This window comes from Bubalus kerabau, chromosome 17 (genome assembly GCF_029407905.1).
Source record: "Bubalus kerabau isolate K-KA32 ecotype Philippines breed swamp buffalo chromosome 17, PCC_UOA_SB_1v2, whole genome shotgun sequence".
NCBI classification, from domain to species: domain Eukaryota; kingdom Metazoa; phylum Chordata; class Mammalia; order Artiodactyla; family Bovidae; genus Bubalus; species Bubalus kerabau.
Genome location: NC_073640.1, coordinates 14,977,701 through 14,998,024, shown reverse-complemented (window position 1 = coordinate 14,998,024; position 20,324 = coordinate 14,977,701). Strand labels below are relative to the sequence as shown.

At 56.0% G+C, this 20,324-nt stretch overlaps 1 protein-coding gene across 3 annotated transcripts in view; it reads right to left on the bottom strand.

Annotated features, from left to right (window-relative positions):
* Positions 1–20,324, bottom strand: part of IRF8 (interferon regulatory factor 8) — a 558,308-nt gene that overhangs the window by 5,129 nt on the left and 532,855 nt on the right. The window contains exons 2-7 of one of the 3 annotated variants that reach the window (XM_055553938.1): positions 17,866–17,931; positions 13,831–14,005; positions 6,409–6,592; positions 3,735–3,823; positions 2,595–2,700; positions 1,533–1,580 (exon numbers count right to left, since the gene is read on the bottom strand). In XM_055553938.1, the coding sequence (XP_055409913.1) occupies positions 1,533–1,580; positions 2,595–2,700; positions 3,735–3,823; positions 6,409–6,592; positions 13,831–14,004 (601 nt within the window). In that variant the 5' untranslated portion in view covers position 14,005; positions 17,866–17,931. Of the gene's footprint in view, positions 1–1,532; positions 1,581–2,594; positions 2,701–3,734; positions 3,824–6,408; positions 6,593–13,830; positions 14,006–17,780; positions 17,932–20,324 lie in introns of those variants that run through there. The other 2 variants (XM_055553937.1, XM_055553939.1) reach the window with 2 other exon arrangements.

Here is a 20,324-nt window from a genome sequence, read left to right as displayed (position 1 = left end):
GATGCCGAGTCTCTAGAAAATGTGGGGGAGGTGAGCCCAGCTGTGTCTGTGTCCACAGGGCCGCCCAGAGATGGGGGCCCCCACTCCCCACTGCACCCTCCCGCCTCGCTCGCTGCCTCCTCCCTGCAGGGATGAGGACAGGGGACCCTTGACGACCTGTTTACCCAGCGGGGTGTGTGTGTGAACCGAGCAGAGGGACCGAAGTCCACCACCTCCGCAGGAGCGGCGGTCGACTTTCCTCGCTGGGCCATGGCCGCGGGTCTCCCCACGTGCTGGACGGCTCCGGCACCACCCAGGGCTCTTCGTCCCCAGGCTGTCTTCTCACCCCCAGGCCTCCAGCCCTGTGCCTGTGACTCCCTGGCCCAGAAAGCACCAGTTAGCAGGCTACCCTGGACGCTGCCTCTGGTGGGCACAGATGCCCAGGTCTGAACCCTGAACCCTGCTTCCCTGGCTGTGGGACCCCGGCAGAGGACTGAACCTCTAAGCCTAGTTCCTCTTGTGAGGCTGAGTCCTGACCACCCCCAGCTCACAGGCTGCTGGTAACAGCGATGAGCTCTAAGGCCGGGGTAGTTTCCCCTATCCTGCCTGGGGAGACCCAGCTCCACCTCCCCCCAGTACCCGTCTGGTGAGGGCCATGGTCGAGACATGGCCCACCGAGCCCCGTTCCCTCTGCTGCACCGGGAAGCCCAAGACCCACAGCCCTGATGTCCCGTGGTCCGTCTGGATGAGCCAGGCTGCTCGCTTCTCACAGAGCCGGGCAGCTGCTGGGGAAGACAGCGCCTTCCTCCGCCCTGAAGATGCCACCACCGAGCCTGAGTGTGAATCCAAGAGGCCACAGTCCACACCCCCAGCAAAACTAGACCACCACGCGGCACAAGCCACCTCTGCTGCGGGGATGGGAGCAGACAGGGCGGCCCGGGGCCGCAGCCCGCTGGGGGACCTGGGGTCTCCGAGCCTGTGCCAGGGTAGCAGCAGCGGCACCTGCCTAGAGGTGGCACAGTGATGAGCGGCGTGGATCCGGCACCCAGCTGGAAACGCGTGCAGTGACATCCGCCACCGCCATTACCAGAGTCATCGTCATAAGCTCAGGTGTGGAGACGGTATGGCAGTAAAGCAGGCTGACATCAGCGATGGGGCCCGCAAGCTGCAGTAACGCCACACCAGCCCTCACGGCACCGCTGGGGGGCTGTCACGGCTGTTCCTACTTCACGGAGGAGGAGCCTGAGGCGCCGACGCTTCGCTCCGTCCCCCTGGGCTCACCGAGTCCCCACACCCATCCTCCTGCAGGATCTCACCTGTCGGGAGCTCTGTGGCTCCGTCTGTGGGTCTAACCCAAGAACAGGCCCCGAGAGGCCAGTCGCTCACACCCCAACAGTGAGGAGGAGGAGGAGCTGGGCTCCCCACCTCCAACACCAGATCGCGCTCATTCACAACCCTCGGGGCACCCACTGATCCTGAGAGCTCTGTCTTAAAAGAACGCGCTGCTCCATCCCCCCAAGCCCCCACCCTGTCCTGAGCCCGAGCCCCCCTACCTGAGTGGTGGGCATCATAGGCGCTGTACCCTGGCACCAGTGGCAGGCCTGTCGAAAAAAGAAAGCAGCGTCAGAGGCAGCCCCGCGTTCCTCCCGATTTCTCTAAAGGCCCCGCGCGCTCCCCAGGCCCTGCCATAGGCCTCCACCATGCTGTGTTCTCCCCTCCGGCACAGCGACCATGTTTCAGAAAACCGGACCTCAACCTGACCGGCGTGGAGGAGACTTCCGCTGTCCTGTGGGACTGTGGACCGGTGACACTGTGGGGCCACACTTCCTTCCCACCCGGGGGGCTCTGCTCCTGAAACCACCGCTGGACTGTGGCCCCCACCCCAGCTTGATCTCTGAAGGGAGCCCAGGGCTCAAGGGTTCCCCGGGTGTGTTGCTGTGGCTCAGGGACTCAGGGCAACACCAGGCCCCGAAGCCTGGCTACCTCTGAGGCCGCTGGGCCAGCGGTCACTTCCTGGTCTACCACAGGGGACGGGGGACAGAAAGGTGAGGGAGGAAGCAGAGCAGCCCGTTCCCGGGTGAGGAGGGTCGTTTCAAGGAGCAGGACGGGGCATCAGGAGCTAATGAGAGGGCAGAGACCTCAGTCCATCCTCACGACCCCGGGAGCGGGTCCTGGTGTCTCCACTTTATATCCAGTAAAAGGGGGCTCGAGGCAGGCACGCAGCTTCTGGCACAGGCTTCAAATCCAGGCTCCGTGCTCCCTCCGTCTCAGACACGCTAGGTCATCCCTGACTCCGAGGCCTCAGTGTCACAGAGGCTGACCTACAGCCCCCGTGGCCTCCTGCCCCTCCGCCCACTCTCGCCAGGAGCCCAGTGGGGAGCGCCACCTCCAACACAAAGGACACACTGCCTTCAGGGGACAGTGGCAAGCGGGGCCTAGCTGTGGCCGGGCTCTGCCTGTGGGGTCAAAAGCCACCACAGTTCGCTGGGCGCAGTCACCCTCAGGAAAACAGGAATCAGGGCTGCCCTGCTGCCCGCCCACCCCCAGCAGCAAGGCATGAAGACCGACGGCCATCAGGGCACATCTGCCCCACAGTGCGGGGCTCCTGCCCTCACCTGCGCTGGGCTGCTGCACCCACCAGTCCGGGAGGAGCTGGCTCCGGCAGGCCTCGGGCGGCGAGGGGCTCCTCTTCACCATCCCCATGTAGTCATCCCCGGGAGGCTGCAAGAGGAGAGGGCGGCCGTCACTGGGCTTCCAGTCTTAACTAGACCCATTCCATCACCTCCGTCACACGAGAGGAAGGGGAGACCCAAGATGATAAACCCACCAGGCTGAGCGATCACAGCACGTGACCGAACCACCAGCCTCTGCGGGGCCCTCACCTGTTCTCTGGCCTTTTACAGGGAACTGCCTGCTGAAGCACCCATGAGCCCAGTCACCCGGCTGCCCTGACGCCCTGGGGGAGCCCGCAGCGATGCTGGGCGGTCTGCCACACTCCAGCCCCCCCCAGAGACGTGATGGCTGTCACCTCCAGGGAGGAGGGCAGCCCAGAGGAGGCTACACTCAGCTACCTGCATCCTCTGCCTTCAAGCTTCTCCAGAAGGTTCTGTCACTGCCCTGCGGATTCTGAGAACTGCTAGAGCACCTACACCACCTTCTACACAAGCTGCGTGGGATTACTTTAGCTAGGCAGTGTCAGCCTTGCAATGGCCACAGAAAGAGAGCTAAGGAGCTAAGGTAGCTATAATCAGTATTCAAAACCATGTGTTTTGCCTAAGGAGACCCTGGGAAGCCTTTCCTTACAGCCTGTGAACTGTGAGCTTACAGACGATTCTAATAAGCCTGGTTAGACAGCTCTCCAGCTCCTTGAGGACTAGGAGCGGCACCCACAGGACAGGCACCAAGCCGCGTGAGGGCTGGTGTGTAATCCGTGTCATGAACCCAGCCCCCAGCAGCAAGGGAAGTTTATGGGTTTTCTTCCACTGCAGCCTGCCTAAAAAAGGCCAGGTGATACATAGTGCCATCCAAAATGTTCAAAACCTGACAAGTCTAGGGCTGAGGGAACTCGATGGATGCAGAGGCAGCTGGGCCCCAGCCCTCGGGACAAGGGACGGAATGCGAGGTGCAGGCGCTGACAAGTGGGCGAGGCCAGGCCCTCCTGTCCCATCCTGGCAGGCGTGGCAGCCTGAGGCCCCCGGTGCCCCAGGCGAGGCACCGCTGTCCCCCCGACACCCTGGACACGCCGCACCGCTCACCTCCTTGATCAGCTCGTCGATCTCAGAGCGCCCACACTCCATCTCCATAGCCTCGCTCACACAGCCCGGGGCCGCCACACCTAATTTGCCTAGGGAAAAACGGACAAGCGCGTGACAGAGGGCGCCGAGGCGTCACAGCCACCACCAAGGCCACAGGCGGCGGTTTTCTAAGGCTAGGTTGAAGGAAACAGAAGTCAGTGTGTCTTCTCTGGTTTGGGAAAGGCCGCGCGCTGGTCTTCCCATGCTGCACCAGTCATCTAACCAGCAGGGTGGAGGAGCAGCTGGCCGCTGCTGTGCCCAGCGCCCCAAGGGCCGAGGCAGGGCTTCGGTCTCTTCCTTCTGTCTGCCGAGATCTCAAGTGAGCTCATATTCGCTTTGCTCCACACCCAGCAGGGCTCACAGTTACAAGCTTGGGCATCTGAAGACACGCAAAGATTTCCTGGCAAATGTGTGTGCAGGCTGGAGTCTTTTTTTAAAGTCAATGGGCAGGAAATCCCTTTCTGGCCTTTCCAAATATACACATGTGCATCTGTGTGCACACACGCTGAGCACCATAGGCTCAAGGGTGCCCAGGCTGGAACCCGCCCGCAGCAGGGACCGTCCACAGGCGCACCAGTGTTCCCATGACAACCACTCTGGACCGGGCTAGTTTCTCCCTCCATCACCAGGCCGCTTCCTGGGCCAGAAACTCGCCTCGTTATACCTGTCCAATGTATTATGACCAACAAACACTGGTTTGCTGGATTTCATCACTCCTCGTCATCTGGAGAATCAACCCACCGCTTCACCCAGGCTGAACTTTTTTGATTCCATTTTGACAGATTCGGGAATTCACTTGGAAGCTGCTGACAGGGGAAGCAGGGGGCAGGTGGGGCACCCCCAGGGCAGCCAGGAGAGTGCGCCCACCTGGACATTATGCAAATGCATGGCTCCCCGGCCCCTGAGAACCCTGCTTCTGTAACATCCACCCTGCAGGTGATGCTGGCTGCGCTCTGGGCTATAAACACACCAGGGTCACCTGCCCGGTCGAGCCTGGCTGACCCTGGGGGCGGGAGATTAGAGCAACTTCCCTATTCCTTCAAGTCACAGTTTGCTCCGTGCTGATGAGAAATGATACAAAAATGATAAGTAAGCTGGGAAGAGAGTCTCCCAGTCTTCGCTGAGAGGCGTCCCCCTGAGGGGAGGCCAGCAGATCCCCCAGGGGAAGGTCAGTCTGTCTGACTTACTGCTGATTATCGATCAGAGTTCAGACTCTGTAGAGCTGGGTGTTAATTTACAGACAACTAAGCTACAAATGATCAGCAGAAGAGATCCCCCCAACCACGCCCGGCAGGATAGGCCGCTTCGGCTCAGCCTCCTGCCACCGACCGTGGGCCACAGCAACACGTGTTGTCCCGCGAGACCTCTGACCACGCAGGCGCCCTCATTAACTGGCTCAGCACCTCTTTGACCCAGGCTCACCACATACTGGGTTGGCCAAAAAGTTCGTTTGGGCTTTTCCATAGGATCTTGTGGGGAAACCCAAAAAAACTTTTTGCTCAACCCGGTGTTTGTGACAGTCCCAATTTTTAACTTTGCAAAAACTACATGTCAACATCATTTTCAACCTCCCTGCAGTGCTAAGAGCTCCCTCAAAAATTCTGAATTTCTGCCCAGCCCTAGGCAGTTTGAAGGTTCAACTTCTTCCCAGCTGGCATGACTAGACAACTAAGTTAAGTGGCTAAGGACAAAAGGATGCTGTGCCAAGACTAACTGCAACATCAGAGGCTAAGAAAATCAGGATTAGAAGATTTTAAACCCGGGATGGTAATGAGGCTTCATCCCGCTGGGCCGGCTCTGACCTGGAGCGGCCACAGAGCACAGCACCGTGAAAACGACTGAGGCCAGACCAGAAAGCCACACCAGATGGATTAGTGATGTCTGCCCAGAGCAGTGCGTGGGAAGCAGGACCGTGTTCCGACGTGGCTTCGGTTATTCTGCTGTAATCGCCTCACAGTTGCTTTCCTGGGGATTTACAGCGGGAGGAGACTGTGGGAATTATCACATCCTGCAGTTCCCAATTGGCCATCAGGACCCAGCATCTAGAAGCCTATCCAGTCTCCAGCCCTGAAGCCAGCAGTGTGCCACATGCAAACTCACTCCAGAACCTTGCTGGAGTGAATCACATATCAGCCGTCCCTTCTCTGTCCACCTTCCTCTCTCCTAGACCGCTCTGCGGGCTGCTGGGAAACAGAAGGGATCCCTCATCCACACCATTGGGGGAGCCTAGCTCCCATCCAGGCTGGTTGCTGGGCCCCAGGGAGGCCCCAGCACATGCTCCTGGTCCTATGGTCAGCAGGCCCCTCACCAGCGGCTGCCCCATCTCCCCACCACCTCTCACCCACCATGAGGCTGCCCCATCTCCCCACCACCTCTCACCCACCATGAGGCTGCCCCACTCCCCACCGCCTCTCACCCACCATGAGGCTGCCCCATCTCCCCACCGCCTCTCACCCACCATGAGGCTGCCCCATCAGTCGGCAGATGGTGGGTGAGGTCAGTGGAAAGAGACCCTGGCCTCTGCTGACACAAGAGAGAGAGCTATTTGTTTAGCTGGAACCCGTGGGCGGCCACTCGGATCCCAGACCCAGGTGGTCTCTGTCGGGCTGAGTGCCCATAAAGAAAGCACACTTACATTTCTGCTCCTCCTCGGGGACGATGCGGTAAACTTTATATGGCTCAGAGATGTCCAGCTGGGACCGGTCTGTCACTTCCTCAAAATCTGGGCTCTTGTTCAAAGCACAGCGTAGCCTCGTCTTCCACGTGGCTGGCTCAGCCTTGTCCCCTTCCTTAAACTTCCCTTTAAAAACGGCCCAGGCCTGAAGGAAGACAAGAAACACATGAAACATGCAGCTGGCCCCGGGACGGCATACCCAGGACCACAGGCAGGACCTGCTCTGCCCAGCCCCCCAGAAGTCCTCCTGAGCCAGTCACGCTCAGCCGAGGAATTTCAGGGCTCAGAGACCCCCGTCGGACCACTCACTTTGACAGAAGTGAGAAGACACACACACACACACGCGCACACACACACGCAGTGTGGCTCTGCCTCCCGCACAGAAGTGAGCAGAGAGACACACACACACATGCACCACAGCTCTGCCTCCCGCACAGAAGTGAGGAGAGAGACACACACACACATACGCACACACAGCGTGGCTCTGCCTCCTGCACAGAAGTGAGGAGACACACACACGCACACACACGCAGCATGGCTCTGCTCCCGCACAGAAGTGAGGAGAGAGACACACACACACGCACACACGCACACGCAGCATGGCTCTGCCTCCTGCACAGAAGTGAGGAGAGAGAGACACACACACACACGCAGCGTGGCTCTGCCTCCCGCACAGAAGTGAGGAGAGAGACACACACACACATGCAGCGTGGCTCTGCCTCCTGCACAGAAGCAAGGAGACACACACACACACACGCAGCGTGGCTCTGCCTCCTGCACAGAAGTGAGGAGAGAGACATACACACACACACACGTAGCGTGGCTCTGCCTCCTGCACAGAAGTGAGGAGAGAGACACACACACACACAGCGTGGCTCTGCCTCCTGCACAGAAGTGAGGAGAGAGACACGCACACACGCAGCGTGGCTCTGCCTCCTGCACAGAAGCGAGGAGACACACGCACACGCACATACACGCAGCATGGCTCTGCCTCCTGCACAGAAGTGAGGAGAGAGAGACACACACACACACACGCAGCGTGGCTCTGCCTCCCGCACAGAAGTGAGGAGAGAGACACGCACACACGCAGCGTGGCTCTGCCTCCCGCACAGAAGTGAGGAGAGACACACACACACGCAGCGTGGCTCTGCCTCCCACACAGAAGTGAGGAGAGAGACACACACACACGCAGCGTGGCTCTGCCTCCTGCACAGAAGCAAGGAGAGAGACATACACACACACACACACACACACACAGCGTGGCTCTGCCTCCTGCACAGAAGTGAGGAGAGAGACATACACACACACACGCAGCCTGGCTCTGCCTCCTGCACAGAAGTGAGGAGACACACACACACACAGCATGGCTCTGCTCCCTCACAGAAGTGAGGAGACACACACACGCACACACACGCAGTGTGGCTCTGCCTCCCGCACAGAAGTGAGGAGAGAGGCACACGCACACGCACGCGCACACAGCGTGGCTCTGCCTCCTGCACAGAAGTGAGGAGACACACACACGCAGCATGGCTCTGCTCCCGCACAGAAGTGAGGAAAGACACACACGCACACACACACACGCACATACACACACGCAGCGTGGCTCTGCCTCCCGCACAGAAGTGAGGAGACACACATACATGCACACACAACGTGGCTCTGCCTCCTGCACAGAAGTGAGGAGACACACACACGCGCACACACGCAGCATGGCTCTGCTCCCGCACAGAAGTGAGGACAGAGACACACACACACGCGCGCATACACACACACACGCAGAGTGGCTCTGCCTCCTGCACAGAAGTGAGAAGAGAGACACACACGCACACACACGCACACGCAGCGTGGCTCTGCCTCCCGCATACCCTCTCCCAGACCCAAGGAACCCAAGGTTAAGGGCACAGAGAGGAAGCTGCAGCTGCCTGGAGTTCCACTAGAATGTTCAAAACAAAAAAGAATTTAGTTGCTTTTTCAAATCACCCTGGAGCTCAAACTGAGCCTGAAAAGGGAACATCTGCAAAAAGTCTGAATGTGCCCTGCTACTTGTGACAGAAATGCGGTTCTGCATTTTGGCCTTCGGTCTAAACCTCCCTGCCCCCTCTCCCCCTCCACTCCCCAGGGTACTGTTTAAGATGCAAAGAAGTGTTTTCCCTCTCTGTGGGTTTCTTCACAGCTCTGTCTTCTGACCTCTCCAAACCTCAGAATCTCAACTGAGACCAGAAAGTTGAAGCTGGAAACTTTAAGTCAAAATGTAAACTGGAGCAGTATTAAAAAAATAAAATAAATAACGTGGATGGGCAAGTTTTCAGATCTCAAAATTGGAATACAGACACAGACTGGGAGCTCACTACTGTCAGGTCAAAATAACACTTGCGTCAGGCCAAGTCAGACATCCTTCCCGCTGAAGGGACAGATCGAGGACTCTCAGCCCCAACTCAGGAGAAACGCAATCCTGAGAGCTCGCTCTCCCAAGGTGATCTGGTCTGGAAACCAGCTATTCTGACTTCCAAGGAATTTCAAGCCAGCAAGCAGCAGGTGTTTCCGACCTCAATGCACACCCAGTACCCGGGGAAACTCGTTCCCATGCGGATTCCAGGGCCTGCCCCTCCAGAGTCTCCCTGGCTGTGTGGGTTACCTCTGGGAACCTGCACCTTTAGCCAGCGTCCCAGGGATTCTGACTTAGGCTGCTAGGAGGCCACGCTTCTGGAAACCCCTTAACACCCCTGAGTCACATCCTCATTTAAAACAGTCTTAGATTTTTCCCTGGTGGTCAGCGCCTGCACTGTCTCCCTGCTGATGCCCTGAGGGCGGGGTCTGCAGCCCCGCCCCAGGGGGAGAGACCGAAGGAGCACCCCGCATCCTGCTAGAGAGCGTGAGTAGTCCCTCCCTCCTCTCAGAGACATAGGACTCCCCTCTAGAAGCCTCTGTGAAAGTAAACGGTTTCCAATCCTTTTAGTTTATTAACTGCATCACAATGCACTGATTTTTTTTTTTCATGGAAATTGAAGAGTAAACTCTGTACATGCTGAACAGTAACTTCAAATTCATACTATGTCACATCTGAGTTTCTCCACCTGGTACTCCTGACACTGGGTCACTCTTCATGGTGGCGTGTCCTGGGCTTGTGGGGCCGTCCCACAGCACCCCTGGCCTCCTCCATGACAGTAGCAGCCCTGCTCCCCGCTGTGACACCCAAACGTCTCCAGATACTGCCGAGTGTCCCCCAGGGAAATAACATCATGCCTCACAGACGGCCTCATTTGAGAACCACTGAGCCGGTTAATCCACATCACAAATGGGGCTGGAAAAGCGTGGATTTGGGGGCCATATCAGGACAGCAGCAGAGCCTGCCGGGCACTGCAGTGGGCGCTCACCCCCATGGAAAATCCAGGACACCCACGGAGCAAAGCAGGGGCCCCCGAGCCAGGACAAGCACTGGGCTGGCATCAGATGCCAGCCTGTCCTGAGCCCTCTCTGCCTGGAAAATGCCACCCACCTCAGCTGGGTGACCTCTCAGGACACAAGACAGAACAGTGATCTGAGGCCCGACAACAGCCACGCAGTGGCTCAGAACTGCGGTCTGTGGAGCCGAGGTCTCCTCCCTGTGCTGCTCTGTGCTCATCAGCAGCCAGCGCTAAACCCAGCACCACCAGTCCCCCCAGTTTAACACACTGTCTCAGAGAACAGATGTGTGGGTGCCAAGGGGGACCAGACAGAGCGGGTGACTGGAAGGCTGGGCTGAGCAGACGCGAACTACAACAGACAGGATGAATGAACAACAAGGTCCTCCCGTAGAGCACAGGGAACTCTACTCAACACCTGAGATAAGCCTTAACGGGAGAGAATATGAAGAAGAATTATATACACACATAACTTAGTCACTTTGCTGTACAGTAGAAAGGGACAGAACATTGTGAATCAACTACACTTCAGTAAGACTTAAAAGAAAAACAAGATCATTGTCTCGTCTCATCTTGTGCTTTAAAAATCAAATGTGATTTTTTTTTTTTTTCTCGAAGGCCTACTGAATTTGAAACACCTGCTACTACATAGGTTCTAACTTATTCAGGCCTGTCACAAAGCCTGGTCAATGGCAGAAGAATTAGTGAATCACAACCCTCAGTTCTGGACATGAGAATTTGAGCAAACTCCAGGAGATGGTAAAGGACATGGAAGCCTAGCATGCTGCAGTCCACAGGGTCACCAAGACTCAGACGTTACTGAGCGACTCAACAACAACAACCCCCAGTTAACCAGATCTTCCCTCTCAACTTTATGAAAAGGAGGCAAAAATACTTTCTTAAAAATAAGTATGACCTGCTACCAGGGCCTCATCGGTACAGTCAGGGATGGTGGAAAATGAGCTGATGTTGTTCACTCTCCTGTCTCTGGTCCACACCACGAGGCTGACCTCAGAACAACACCTGGAGACAATGAGGGATCCTCTGGTATAAGTGGCTTCTTATGACCTGTGACTAAGGCCAGAATGCAGGCTCATTTTTTCTCTTAACTCATAATAAATGTTTGAAACAAAGGGTTTTCTACTTAAGCAGAAAACTCCCAGGATGGCTCAAGGCCTGACTGTTGGCATCTTCCAACAGCAAAGTTCTGCTCGTGGACCTGGCAGAGAAGGCCCCTCAGAGGATGAACTGAACACAAGTCGGGGATGGGCCAGACAGGTCCCTCCACCGTCTTGCACCCACCAGCCTGGGCTATCACCCTCCAGGGGGCCACCCAACTCTGGGTGGGCATCCGGCTCCCTCCCGCCCCCATTCCTGCTGAGATTGTAGACTCATCTCAGATTGCCACACTGAGCGACTGCGTAATCAACGGAAACATTGGGAATCTTACACATTTTTCTCAACGCTGTTGAAACGGCCATGAAGAGCATTGCATAAGATGTATAAATCTGGGGCTCGATTTCATTACCCCCCAGAGCAGAGCTCACGCAGGGAGCAGGGGGAAGGCAGAGGCCTGCATCCCTGCAAGAAGCCACAAGCAGGACTATGCAGCCGCTGGTCCCAGCCCCACTGGCCTCCCGAGGTGGTCTGACTGATGGTCAGCCAGCAACTGTGCCCTCAGCGCCCCATGCCTTCACTTCAACCTGCTTGTCCTGGTCTCGGTCAGCTCCTAGCGGGGTTCTCAATGGAGAGGGAGAGTGTGCCCGCTGGGGGAGCACCTGGCAATGCCAGGGGCCTGTCTGGCTGTCATGGTGGGGAGGGGATGCCACTGGCATCTGGCCGGCAAAGGCCAGGGTGCTGCTGACACCCTTAGGTGCACAAGACAGACCCACACAAGCAACGAACTAGCCCCAGGTGCCCACAGTGCCAAAGCCCTGGCTCGTAGCCATCTGTGATTCAGAACTCCCACTGGACTGGCTGGACCAGGGACAGTGGGCAGTATTAAAATTCAGACAGAGCCATTCCCAAGGATGCTCACTGTGACACCGAAGCCAAAACCTTCTCTGAGAAAAGCGCCCACAACACGACCAAGAAGACTGGAGGCAGGAGCAGTGCCCAGGCTCCCAACCTGGGTCCCCTGGGAAGAACCGACAGAGGTCCACACCGCAAGGGGCCCTGAAGGTAGCGCAGAATGCCCACATGAGCCCACTTTTCTTGGAGAGACCAGCAACTGGCATCAGACCACCAAAGAGCTCTGAGCTGGAAGAGAACCGCTAAGACGCACAGCACCCCCCGCAGACACCAAGCGGAGCCGTGAAGGACTGAAATGCCTCCTGAGCCCGCGATGACCACTGGTGCTCTGCTCTGGGCCCGAGGCATGATCTCTTATTTTGGTTGTGTCGGGACACTCATTCCCGGGAAGAGTCCAGGGCTGCCCTGGGGTCCTACAGGCCCTTGCTCCCGTCACTCACGCCCATGGGGGTCTGGCTCTAGCCCTCCCCGCTCCTCTACACTCACTCACCCTCCCCTCCCAGACTGCCCCAAATGTCCACAATCACACATGGCAGCAGTCTGTAACCTGGATTTCGAGTTGGATCAGCTATAAGTCTGTTTGCAAACAGGGAGGCCTGGGCGCACCTTGGCCTGGGCTCCAAATCTCCTGGGGTTGGGGGAGAATGGAGCCCGCACTTCTGGAGCTTCAGAGAAGCCCACGGGTGACCCTGACAACCTGGCTGGGCTACAGAGCTGGGCAGCCCCGGCTCCCAGCTCCTCTGCCTGGGTCTAGTGACGGATACGGCCGGGGGTTGGGAGTCTGGATTCAAATGCTGGCTCCATCACCTAGGAGCAGGGAAGCCTTGGACAAGTCACTCCTCCTCGTGGAGCCTGCACAGAGCAAGGACAGGAACAGCACCCAGTGCACAGGAGTATGTGAGGGGAAACAGCACGTGAGCCACGCCCAGAGCTGGGCGGAGGCTCAGCGCGGTGCCGCCGTCACGACTCGCGCAATGGAACTGGCCAGCAGGTCGCTCCAGGCTCAGGGCAACAGACCATTCTCAAGGGAAGTGGGCTATTCTTAGATATTTGCTGCAGGTTCAGGACACCCACATGACCTGCCCCCGAAGTCATGACAGATGGTGTCTCTCATCTAAGCTGACCCTCCACTGCCAAGCAGAAGTAGAAACTATGAAACAACGAAGAATTAAACCTTTCCTAGAACTGTAAGTGGAATTTAGGTGGCAGACCACGGGGGAAAGGTCTTAGTCTGAAAGAAGTACGTTCCCTCTGAGTTTGCTAATCCTCATGCAAAAGTTTCCCTGGTGGCTCAATCAGTAAAGAACCCGCCTGCAGTTCAGGAGAGCCAGGTTCAATCCCCGGGTCAGGAAGCCCCTGGAGCGAGGAACAGCAACCCACTCCAGCATTCCTGCCTGGGAAATCTCACGGACGGAGAAGCCTGGTGGGCTACAGTCCATGGGGTCACAAGAGTCAGACAGGACTTGAGCGACTAAATCACCATGCAAAGGCAATGGCAGCGCAGAAGAAAGTGCCCTTGGTTTCTTATAGGAAAATGCCAGCTATAGAGAACTGACCTTGTAAGAGGTTAAATCATACAACAGACATGGAGGCACCTACTACTGTGTTTTTTCTGAGACATGTTCAGCACTCAATCAGTATTTGTTTTAAGAAACTGGAGCGGGACTTCCTTTGTGGTCCAATGGTTGAGAATCTGCCTTGCAATTAGAGGGACGTGGGTTCGATCCCTGGTCGGGGAACTAAGACCTAGCCTGCTGCAGGGGCAAAAAAGTCTGCAGGCCATGACCAGAGTCGGTGTGCCACAATCAAAGGCCTTGCCTGCCACAACTAAGACCTGATGCAGCCAAATAAATATCTTTAAAAAAAAAAAAAAACTGGATTCATTTTCAAGGGAAGAAGAGACATCAATCGCTCGACAGCTCTGCAGGGCCCCTGGGGACCGGGTCTCTACCTTGAAGATAGAGGCATCCACTTCCTGGTTGTAGTCCTGCTTGCCGGCATGTTTCCAGGGGATCCGGAACATGGTCTTCTCGTCGTTCTCCCAGATCAGCCCCGGGTACATGGTGCTGTCGATCTGCTCAATCAGCCACTGCCGCAGCCGTCGGCCGCCGTTCCGGTCACACATCCTTGGGAAGAGAAAACACATCCTGTGAAACTTACACAGTCTCATTATTCGCAGCACTCCAGGTACTCAACTGCCAGAAGCTGCTAACAGGAAAGTCAGAGGATCTCAACACAGGTGGGGCTCGGGGAAACCCAGGGATCCAGGAACTCGGGCCACGTGTGAGGAGAAGACAACGCACCTGCGTCCAGGACCTCCGACCCCAGCGGAAACCGAAAGCTCCCTGGGAAGTCTGCAGCCACGGAAGTCTGCAGCCACGCCTTGGCCAGACGTGGGCCCAAGCAAAGAGCTGGCTGAGCTCGCCCCAGCTCTCACCCTGCTCTGTTTCATGCAAACAGCTGCACCTGAGGGCATCACTCATCACTCCATTTTTAGCACACAGTGGGGGAAATCACTTTCACCTTTTCAGGCTCCCTCAGCGAGCAGTCCATCATTCTGAGAGCCAATTCTATTCCTTAATGCTCGGCTGGAACATCATATGTGAGCAAATGTGACATTTGTGCTCTTGGAGAAAGAGGAGAAGTCCACAAGGCTGTCTGTCCCATCTAGAATGCCCTTCACAGCTGCTCTGGGAATGGGACAGGGCTGGGGTCCCATTTGAGTCCCACCACCTGTCAGCTGGGTGACCCCGGATCGTCACCAACGCTGATGCACGAGGGTAACCTCAGGCACCTGGCGTCACTGTGGTGAGGACTCAGAGGACCTGTGGACAGCAGCCCACACAGCACCTGGACCTTAGAAGAGTGTCACTGAATAGGACATGTTGTATTACTGTCCCAACTTTCTTTCCTGGAACTCATGACCAACAGGAGCCTCGCAATCAGGGTGCCCAGAGACGTGGCGGGGGAGGAAGATTCCTGCAGAGTGGGCAGCTTCCTGATGGCACAGAGAGAGAGCAGCCCTGCTGTGCAGACTCACAGCCCACAGTTACAAGAACAGGCTGGAAATCCCCCAGGCTGTTGGACAGACGCCCACCCAAAAAAAAAAAAAAAGCCCAGCATTTCAATTCTTCCGATTAAAATGTGACCTCTTTGGGCCAAACAGTTTGAAACAATCAGCAGTGACAAGACATACTGTCCCTAAGAACATGGTCACATCCAGAGCCACTCCAGCCCATAAAGCAAGAAACGTGTGTTTTGGACACTCCAGCCACCCTGCAGGTGGCTCTGAGGTTGGAGACTGGGTCCCGGGCAGGAGGGGGTACAGGCCGGTGAGCGCCACCTGAAGTCTTTTCATCCAGTAACTCCAGCTTCCTGCTTGTGGATTTACAGGAGTGAAGCGAGCGACGTGGGAAGCGGACTTCAATTCTGAAACTCTAGACCCCAGAGAAGGCTCTTCTCTAACTAGACCTCAGGAAAGCCACTTGGCCACCTCTCTCTCTGAAGCTCTCCTCATCTGCAGAGACAATGGATCTCAAAGTCCCAGAATTTGAGTACAGCCCCTGGCACTTGTAAGCAAAAAGGGAGAGACTTGGGAGGGACACCTGGTGGGAGAAACAAAAGGCCACCACCGCGTACCCCAGAAAATAACCTAGCCAGGCAGAGGTTCCCCAGAGTTTTCCCAGAAGAGAGACAGAACAGCTCCCCTAACCATAGGAAGGAACTGGGTGAAGGGCGAGAGGGGCCCGAACATGAGAGAAGGCAGGGGTCTGTCTTAACTCGCTAATCTCTCGATTAAATGAGATGGTCCCGCTTGGCAGCATTTTGCTCACTTCCTTAGTACAAAGTTCAAAACTGGAGTCCATGCTCCAGGAGTCTCCTGAAATAAAACGCAAAGCTTTTGTTTGGGCAGGCATTTTTCTAGAGAGTGGCGCAACACCTTCCCATCAGGATTTCTAATGGATCCATAACCCCCAAAACTGTTAAGAACAAACTCGTGGTGATTTAGAAGAAAAAGAAAAAAGAAAGTAAAGAGAATGGCATTGAGAGGAAGAGTGAGTCATAGAACATCAAATACTCTAGAAATCATCTAATCCAGCTCCCCTTCCTTCAAAGGAGGAAAAACTGAGGCCCAGGCCCCCAGACACCCCAGCAGGGTCTGGTTTCACTCACCTGGAGGCAAAAAAACCACGGTTACAAGTGAGAGCCTCAGCACATGGACAGCTCATCTCAATCGTCACTGACATACCCCACCCCCGCCCCCAGATTAGAGCCCTGCATTCAAAGCCTCTTACAGTGTGATCCATAACGATTTACTGAACACGAACCAATTAATTCCACCAAATGCCGAGCGGGGAAACATTTATAGGCGCAGTCACATGTTGATGACTTCCTCTTCCTTGATTTTTAGGTAATAATTCTCTTTACGGGCCAAGTCCTATCTGAAGCTAATCTGCATCTCTGCAAATCAGCCAGAGGCCAGGCTTCCCAAGCGGGAGGTGATAAAAGGCTGCCCTCGGCCCACCCCACGTGGACTCCAGGAAGGGTCTGGAGGTGGGACAGGTGCAGAACACTCGCCTTCCCCATGCCTCTCAGGGCGCCTGGTCTTTGGCCCTGGATGCCAGGAAGACCAAAACCATGAAAGCCATTTCTCCTTCTAGCCCCAATCTTGCTGAAATGCCTGTGTGCGCGCGTGTGTAGTCACTCGGTTGTGTCCTACTCTTTGTGACCCCATGGACTGTTGTCCACCAGGTTCCTCTGTCCATGAGATTCTCCAGGCAAGAAAACTGGAGTGGCTTACCATCCCTTGTCCATGGGATCTTCCCCACCCAGGGATCGAACACTGCAGATCTCCAGCACTGCAGGCAGATTCTTTACCATCTGAGCCACCGGGAAAGCCCACTGAAATGCCTGTACTGGAGTGGGGTGCCATTGCCTTCTCCGACTGAAATGCCTACGCTCCTGCAGTTCAGGTGGGAACCTGACAAAATCCAAAAGAACTGTCTCCAAAAAGGCTGGCTCCTAATTTGGGTTTCAAAAAAAGTGTTACATCCCTCATAAATTTGGGAGATGGGGGGTAGCTGAAAACTCTGGAAAATTCAGTTTCTAGCTTCCATTCACGCTCTGAGCAAGGAGCACTCCTCACCTTAGAGAACCTGCCCTTTGCCCTGCAGCTCAAGTTACACCACAGAGCTCTCTCAGCTGTGACCCCTTAGCAGACTTTCTTGCTAGGAACGACTGGGATACGATGGAAGCAAAAGACCTCCAGCCGCACTCAGACATCTTAAGTGTCATCAATCAGAATTTAAAAACTCCTGTCCGCCCCGCTTCACACTCTAACCCCACTTGCGCGGCTGCTCGGGGCGGGGGGCAGTTTCACTGTCAGAACTCCAGCCCTGTTTCAAGAGCAGGATTTGAGCGGGAAAAGGAGCAAGTCTTATGATAATGGGTCAATATTCCCCCTCTCTGTATGCGCCATTCTAAAGTTTTCCAAATAAAACCAAATTTTAAGAAAAACGGGGTTATTTTAAAGCGCCGGCCAATCTCTGGAAGCAGCCGCACCTGGACGGTCAGTTTGTATTCGGGAGAAAACAGGCCGCGAGAGCACGGGCGCCGCCTCGCCGCCAGGTGCCGTCCGCGCCCCGTGCCCGCCATCCACCTGCGCCGCCGGCCATGCTCCAGACCTCTGGCCTCCCCGGCCGCCGTCCGCGCCCCGCGCCCGCCACCCACTTGCGCCGCCGGCCGCTCTCCCGCGCCTCCCGGCCGCCCGCTGCCGTCGATGCCCCGGGCCCCGCTCCCGACCCCCGGTCCCCGTGCCCGCCGCCCGCCCACGCCCCACGGCCGCCGGCCGCACCCCCAGCCCGGAGCCCGCCAGCCCCGGGCCCCCAGCAGGCAGCCCACCTGCTCCGCGGGCCGCAGCCCAGCCCGGAGTCCGCCAGCGGCGCCGACCCCGTCCGCGCCCCGGGTGCCCCTGCACGCAGCCCACCTGCGCCACGGGCTGCCGCCGCCGCCCGCGTTCCCACGTTCGCCGCTGAGCTCCGAAGATGCGCTTCTGCCCGCGGCGCCCGCGCAGATTTAAGGCCGGGGGCGGGCCCGGCGTGCGGAGCGACGGCCGCGACGGCCAACAGGCGCTGGAGGGCGGGACGGGCCGCCCCCGGGGCGCGGCGCGGCGCGGCGCGCCGGGCCCGCCTTCTTCGAAGCGCTCGGCTTTCCGAGAAATCACTTTGCGCGGAGGCGTCGGCGGCCCCTGGTCCTGTCGTCTTCCGCGGTTCGCTCCGGGGGTCCCGGCAGCGTCCGCAGAAATTCCCGAGGGCCGCGGGGGCGTCCGCCGGCCCAGGTCAAGGTCAGGGCGGGTGGTGGGTACCAGATGGCGGAAGTCAAGCCAGTTAGGACAGAGGCGGGAAGGCAGATGGCGGAGGTTAGGACTGTGGGGGGATGGAGGAAGGGTGTCAAACGGCGAGGTAGAGGCCGAAGTGGAGGTCAGATAGCGCAGGTCAAGGCTGGAGTGGCGGGGGTCAGAGGTCAGTGCTGCAGACGGCCAGTGGGCGCCCCAGAGCCCCCACCCTGGCCGGGTTATCTCAGCCAGTGTGGCCAGAGCGCCTGGGGCTGCGTGGGAGGATCGCCCCCATCCTGACGAAGCCCCTCGGAAGGTGTCCAGACAGTCATGACTGTCCACCTGAGATGTGGTTGAGGAAAGAACCAGCGACTTACAGATCCGGTCCTAGAGACCCAGTCACTTGCAATTCACTGGAGGTGTCAGAAAAGGAAAAAAAAAAAAAAAAAGCCAGCTGAAGGCATGTCTGAAACCACTGCCTTTGAACATCGGAAGTAAAAGCGGCAGTGTCTAGCTGTTAATGCTACAATGTCCGATTAGGGAAAAGTTTTCATCATAAATTCTTTCCCCCAGAAAAGATCGGTCAAGAAGGGTCCCTTGCATGTCTCTCCTGCGTGTCAGCTAGCACTTGTAAATATGGCGGGGGGGCGGGGGGGGGGGGACCGAAATAAGAAAGTTCTGGAAACAAAATGAAAAAAGAGGTATTTTTCAGTGTTCTGTCCTGGGGTAGCCTTAGAATAGAGAAAATGAGCTTTTCATTGACTTTTGCACCACATTGACCAGTGATACACAAGCAGCAGTGTTCACTGGGCTATTTTATTCATGAGGCTTTTTAAAAACCTATGAAAAGATTTGGGACTGAAAAAGAAATTTTATTAGCCCCAAAATGCAAGAAAAAAAAATACACTGCAAATTTGAAGTGAATAAATGTTCAAAGAAAGATTCCCGAAATATAACATGTCAACTTCATAATTTATCTGTTGATAAACATGTCATTATTATTTGAAAACCACGTGTAAGAATTTCCTAACACCATGATTCCCAGGAAGTCATAGCAATCATAAATTAAATGAGTTCCCCATTGCCAAACAATTTCCAGTGAAAACTATTTTAAAGCTTCAATTGTTTAACACTATTTACTGCTGCTAAGTCGCTTCAGTCGTGTCCGACTCTGTGCGACCCCATGGACTGAAGCCTACCAGGCTTCTCCGTCCATGGGATTCTCCACGCAAGAACACTGGAGTGGGTTGCCATTTCCTTCTCCATTAACACTATTTAATGTGGGAGTATTCTAATATGTTTGTTATGATGTGGGATGAGTGTCCAGAACTCAGAGCACCTAGGACCTTAGAAGTTCTTACAACATCCTGTATGTGTGTTTATACTCACATCTTTTCACAAATGTGTCCCTTAAGCCTACCCAGGCTTACTTACCTATAAATGCTGTTCACTGCACAATGACGTGTGATCAAATTTCAGCTGAACACTGCACTTAAAAAGAGTGACAAATATAGAGAAGTTGGTGGAAGGGTCCCAGCCTATATTATTGGCAGTAGGTGTCACTATATACATGACAGGAATTGTTCACAGTGCACAGGCTTGCATCAAAGCTGCTCCCGAAACCCCGTATTTTCAGTGTGGTAATTCCTCGCTGCTAGGAACAATTGCTGGGCTTCCCTAGTGTCTCAGACAGTAAAGACTCACCTGCAATGCGGGAGATCTGGGTTCGATCTCTGGGTTGGGAAGATCTCCTGGAGGAGGGCATGGCAACCCACTTCAGTCTTCTTGCCTGGAGAACCCCCGTTGTCAGAGGAGCCTGGCAGGCTACAGTCCATGGGGTGGCAAAGAGTCGGACATGACTGAGCAACTAAGCACCTGAACAATTACTAACCTTATCTGCTTAGTTCTGCTCTTATTTAATGAGCACTTATTGAGCAACTGTTATGCACTAGACGTGGTGCTAAGGAAGGAGACCCACAAAGCATTCCTTCACCGTAGATCACCTCCAGCGTCTCCCAGTCATGGTCAAGTTCACCCTGATCTCCATAGCAACCTACCTGCCTTCCTGCCTCCATCACGTGTCCCTGTTGATCCTACTCTCTGCTCCCCCA